Source organism: Passer domesticus, chromosome 5 (genome assembly GCF_036417665.1).
Source record: "Passer domesticus isolate bPasDom1 chromosome 5, bPasDom1.hap1, whole genome shotgun sequence".
NCBI lineage: Eukaryota > Metazoa > Chordata > Aves > Passeriformes > Passeridae > Passer > Passer domesticus.
Genome location: NC_087478.1, coordinates 73,314,976 through 73,320,740, shown reverse-complemented (window position 1 = coordinate 73,320,740; position 5,765 = coordinate 73,314,976). Strand labels below are relative to the sequence as shown.

Below are 5,765 nucleotides of genomic sequence, written 5' to 3'. Positions count from 1 at the left end.
AGCAATGCAGGAATACACACGTGTAAGCGCCCATGTGTGCATATGCGCCCGTGCATATAAATGTATATTTATATCTATATCTACCTGTCTATAGTTACATATACACACACACACAGAGGAAAAAATCCGGGCTCCTCCACCAAAGTTTTTCCCTCCTCTTTTTTAAAAATAGCGCATCCCTCTCAACTCGACGGCACATTTGTAGCGGAGCGGACTATTTTTATTTTTTTTTTCCTTTTTAACTCCGTACGACACACTGGCTCTCCCCAGTCCTTTTTTTTTTTTTTTTTGGATCTTTTTTTTGGCTCTTTATTTTTTGGCTTTTTTTTTTTTTTTTTTTTTTTTTTTCCCCTGTAAGATGCATTTTGAGCTTTGCTTTCCGCTTGGCTTGGTGCACGCAAACTGAATTTGCAAGTGATGCAGGAGCCAGGCGAAAAGAAGGCGAATTCTGGTCACGTCCTTGCTAACTGACAACAAGCAGGCTAGCCAAAAAAAATAAAAAAAAAAAAAAAAAAAAAAAAAAAAATAAAAAAAGAAGCAGGGAATGGGGGGAAGAGTCCAATTTCTTTTTGAGTCTTGGTAATTGGGTACTTTTACAGGCAGATCACGCTATTTGGGCAGAATAACAAGTTTGGAAAGACCAATAGCTCTACGCTGCCACCAATTTCTACTACTCCCTTTATTTATTTAATTTTATCTCCCTTCTCCTCTCGCCTCCCGTCTTCCCCGCGACGCTTTTATTTACCCAGGCAGCGTTCGCAGAGGCAACACAGCGCCCCGTGTTTTGGGTGGCGGCGGCCGTGCCATCCCCCGTGTTTTCCTGCCCCGCTGGGTCGGAGCCGCGGAGGAGGACAGGGTCACACCACATCCCCAAACGCGGGATGGAGCGCCCTCTTTTTTTAAGACTCTAAGGCTTTAGGAGGAATTCTGTAATGTGCAGTGATTTCAGGAAGGACAATGCAATCATTAATCATCCCCTCTCCTTTTGATTTGGATACGCATTTGCAACACAGAAGGGCAAGAAAACAATGCTGATAGCGCTAGATCTTTGCATATTTATATAGAGATAGATAAAGATATATATGTTACATCCGTCAGGTACAAACACTTCATATGCAACTCAGCTCGGGTATAACATCGATTGACATTCTGTCCTTACATTCATCGTTGTCAATGACAGAAAGAAAAAAAATTGCATGCGGTAGGCAGCTGATCATTTTAATAAAAAAAAAGTTTTATTACGAAACTAGTTTGTATAAAATAGGGTTATACAGGACCTTTGTCAGTTTGTAATAAAACAGTAAGAAAAGGCAGTGGTGGTGGGGGGGTTGTTTGTTTGCTTGTCTGGTTTTTCTTTTTTTTTTTTTTTTTCTTTTTCCCAAAAGGCAGCATATGAGAACAAATGGCTACCGTTCTGTGTTTGGACAATCGCTGCATAAACTTTGTTCACTCTGAACATTGTTTAATGACATTATTAATACATTAACAAAATTTCTATAAAGTAAGACACATTGGTGCTAAAGTACATCTGGAGGAAATCCAAGTCCTTTACAAAACCACATACAAAAATGGCAGTTGTAAGGTAACGTTGACTACGAGTCTAAACATGAAGAGGTAATAAGCATTACATATTAAAAAAAGTATCAAGATATACACATTTTAAACCATTTGTACAAAACCTCTATAAATCTCTCTCTCTCTTATGTACAAAAATAGCTTAATATATCCCCAACCGGGTTAGGATAGATACAAATAGATTTTCTTATCATAAAAAAATTCACAAAAAAAAAAAAAAAAGATTGGAAGCATTCTATGATGGAAACAAGAGGAAAAGCTCGGATCGAGGGGAGGGAGAGGCACGGGGAGGCCGAAGGCAGATGGGGCTCCAGGGACTTCTTTGAGTACAGCATAGCTTAACTTCAGCATCTCCCCAGACATCGGGAAAACTAAACTTTGTCCGCAGGTCATGACCGCCAGTCTCTGAAGGGCCGCGGCGGCGGCGAGGCGCGGAGATGGGCCGCCTTTCTGCTGAGGAGGAGGAGGAGGAGGAGGAGGAAGAGCTCCTCCGCCGGCCGAGGGGCGCAGCGCCCTTTCCCGCCGGACAGCCGGGGCTCCCCGCCGGACAGCCGGGGCGACGGAGCTCAAAGGCCGGCCGGTCTCCGGGGCCGGGGGCGGCCGCCCCGAGCGCCTCCGCTGTGCCCGCCCGCCGAGAGACGTGCCCGCACCGCCCTCCGACGGCAGGGGAACTGGAAACGCAACAGGTTCTTTTTCCGCGTGGATTTTTGTCTCTCTGTGTGTGATCTGCTTTTGTGTGGTTTTTTTTTTTTTGGTTTCTGTTGGTGTTGAGTTTTTTTTTCCCTTTTGCAACTGTCCTGCAACAATAAAAGAAAGAGGCGATCAGAGCCGTCGGGCCGCAGAGCCGCTCGGAAGCACCGCGGGACACGCGGGGCAGCCCCCGCCCCGCTATCCCCCCGCTATCCCCCCGCTGTCCCCCCGCTATCCCCCCGCTATCCCCCCGCTGTCCCCCCGCTATCCCCCCGCTATCCTCCCGCTATCCCCCGGCCCTCCGCGGGCGCCTACCCACCTGCCGGGAGGGCGGCCGGCGCTCAGAACCAGCTTGTGAAGTCGAGAAGCTCCTGCTCCTCGGGGCTGAGCGGGTCGTAGGAGCCCTCGTCGGAGGAGTAGGAGGAGACGGGGGAGCCCGCCATGGAGTTCATGTCGTGGGAGTAGCTGGGCGAGATGGTGGGCGAGAGGACGCCCGCTTGGAAGGCGGCGCTGACGGCGTCATGCTCGTCGAGCAGCTGCTGCAGGGCGCGGATGTACTCGACGGCGGAGCGGAGCGTCTCCACCTTGCTCATCTTCTTGTTGGCCGCGCCGTTGGGGACGTGCTCCCGCAGCGTGGCGAAGCCCAGGTTGACCAGCTTCACCCGGTTGCGCTCCCGCTCGTTGCGCCGCGCCACGGCGGCCGGCTGCTGCTGCGGCAGGCTGTACCCGAAGCCGCTGAAGTTGAGCCTCCTCTTGCAGCGCATCAGCTCCGGCGATGCCGAGCGCTGCCGCTTGGCCGCCCGCGGCGCCGAGGGCTTGCCGCCCGGCGAGGGCTGCCCGCCCGCCGGGCTCAGCTGCGGCGGCGGCGCCCCCGGGGGCGGCCCCGGAGGGGCGGCGGCGGCGGCGGCGGCCACAGCCGCGGCGAAGAAGCACGCCGGCTGCAGGAAGGGCGGCTGCCCGGCGGCGCTGGACATCCTGGCGGGGCTGCCGCTGGCCATGGGCGAGGGGGCGTCCTGCGAGGCGGGGGCGCCCGAGGGACGGCCGGTCCCTGTACCCCCACCACCACCACAAAAAAAAAAAAAAAAAAAATTCAAAAAGAGAAAAAGGAAAAACTTGCGACGTTCAATTTAAAATTTTTAAAAAATATATAGAAAAAAAAGGAAAAAGCTAGGCGACAGACGGCAGGGGAAAGGGACAGCGGCGAGCGGCGGGAGCGGACGGCGGAGCCGGGCGGGCGGCGGGGACGGCTCTGCCCGCCCCCCTCCCTCTCGCCCTCCGTGCGGCGGCCGCGGGGAGGCTCGTGGCGCTCGCGTGTGCGCAGGCTGCTTTGCAAAGCCCCTTTTGCAAAAAAGTGGCTGAGGATTGTGTCTCTTATAAGGGGCGGACGGGGCTCGCCCCCCCCTCTTCTCCCGCACGCACACACACACACACACACAGAGACACACAGAGAGAGGCAAACCTCCCCCCGCCACCCCCCGCGCTCACACACACACACACACACACGCACCCCCTGCACCTTGCGCCTTCCACGCTTTGCCGGCCGCGCGATGCGCGGAGCGCTGCGGCCTTTTCAGCGCGGGGCACACACGCACACACACACTCACACACTCACAGACAGACAGACAGACAGACAGACGCACAGACAGGCAGAGCAGCCCCCGCGCCCCCCGCCGCACGCGCGCTGCCGGCCGCGCGGCCCCGCCTCCCCCCGCCGCCCCCGGCGCCGCCCCCGCCGCTCGCGGGTTTGTTGTCGCAAGTGCGTGCGCCCGGCGCGTGCCGCGCTCCCGGCCCTGAGCAAACACCCGCGCCGGGGCGCCGCGCGGGCCGGGGGCGGGGCGGGGGCGGCGCGCGTGGGCGCCGCGGGGGGGGGGGGGGGCGGGGGCGGGAAAGCGTGAGGGGAAAAGGGAAAGGGAAAGGGAAAGGGAAAGGGAAAGGGAAAGGGAAAGGGAAAGGGAAAGGGAAAGGGGGGAGCCCTGCCCGCCGAGGGGCGTCCGAGACGGGGTGCGGATAGCGCTGAGGGTGACTCCCGGTGAAGCCCCGGGTGTGCGGGGCATCCCCTGCTGGGGCCGCCTCAGCGGCTCCCGCCGGGGTTTGGGCGGGATGTGGAGGCTCGGAGGCGCCTGCGGCGTGGGCAGGCGGGAGAGGCGCCCTCGCCACTGCGGGACGCGTCCGGGGAAACTCCGTGTGCGGGAGCTCGGCTCCTCCTTGTTCCTAGAGAAGCGGGAGCCCGCCGAGCGCTGCCATGCCGAGCTCCATGAGTGTCCGAGCCCCGCCGTGTGCCCGGCACCGCACAGGCCCCGCGGGCCGCCTGGTGATGGCTCTATTAGCCGGCGACAGCCGCGGTGAGCCGGGCTGGGTGACAGGAGGAGGGCGGCTGAGAGCGGGGCAGGGTAGAGACTTCTCGGGAGAAGTCACCTCGAATTACCCCTCGGGAATGCTGATCACCACGGGGTCAGCCTGTCAGGGGAGAAAGAGCAAACCGCTCCCGGGCACGTCCCAGCACGGGAGGGCAGGAGGTTTGCCTCATAAAGTAAGGGTGTGTTGGGCAGAGCTGGCAGGTGTGGAGCCGGCCCGCCCTTCACTGCCTGATCCCATTTCCCAGGCCATTTCTGCTTGCTGGGCCCGGGAAAGCCACTGACCCTGCTCCGATCCCATTTCCCAGGCCATTTCTGCTTGCTGGGCCCGGGAAAGCCACTGACCCCCTGCTCCTCCCGTGGCATCCTGCAAAGTGGAAGTGGGGCACCAGCTTTCCAAGCGGGCATTGATATTGGTTCATAACTGGGGAGTCAGGATGGACCTGGCCTATGCAGGGGAAATTATCACTGCTCTCAGGTGAAGTCTCACTTGTGCTTCAGGACCGAATGAGGCAAAGCAGCTCCGAGGTGCTGGGAGTTTGGGGCTGGTGTGCTTTGGGGGTCACACTGACCCTTGGGGCTGCAGAGGTGCACAACCAGGTCCAGCACTGGAGGATGCTGATCTTGGCATTCTCGCCCTGCCCTCCTGCCTTTCACATATCCATGTATTTCTGAAATCTTTAGCACATTTTCTACCTTCTACTCTGTCTCAGTTCTCTCTGCACCTTTCCACTCTGTAAACTCAGATGTGTGTGATCTCTAGCCCACAAAAAAGAGCAGAGCCATGGTACGACAGCCTTGCCATGGTGATATTATGGCTCTAGGAAGTCCCTGGTAGGTGGCTTTAATCCCTGGTACTCACACCAGCTCCAAAGCATGGAAGGAGGGGACCTGCACAGTCCATGTTAAGGTTTCAGTGGAAATGACTGCAAAAGTAAGCCCTGTACTGCTGTACTGTTGTTGACCTCGATTACAGCAGTCTGGAGCTGTAGAAATCAGTTCTCATCTGCTACGGGATCTCTGACCCTGGCTGTGTGTGTGAGTTAAAATAGTGCTAACCAGAAACATAGCACAGGAGAACCTCAATGTGCACCTGCTAGCTGGTAATTGTATAATTTTTTTAACATGTCGGCTTTTAATGCTGTG

The 5,765-nt window shown here is 56.5% G+C and overlaps 1 protein-coding gene across 1 annotated transcript; it reads right to left on the bottom strand.

Moving 5' to 3' along the window:
• Positions 1–1,035: 1,035 nt before the first annotated feature.
• Positions 1,036–3,965, bottom strand: ASCL1 (achaete-scute family bHLH transcription factor 1). Its single transcript, XM_064421066.1, has 2 exons — positions 2,585–3,965; positions 1,036–2,372 (listed from the first exon to the last, which is right to left on the bottom strand). The coding sequence occupies exon 1, from the start codon at positions 3,261–3,263 to the stop codon at positions 2,607–2,609; it is 657 nt and encodes a 218-aa protein (XP_064277136.1). The 5' UTR covers positions 3,264–3,965; the 3' UTR covers positions 1,036–2,372; positions 2,585–2,606.
• Positions 3,966–5,765: the final 1,800 nt, after the last annotated feature.

Coding starts and splice junctions, on each gene's coding strand:
- ASCL1 (XM_064421066.1), bottom strand. CDS start 3,263: ATGGCCAGCGGCAGCCCCGCCAGGATGTCCAGCGCCGCCGGGCAGCCG.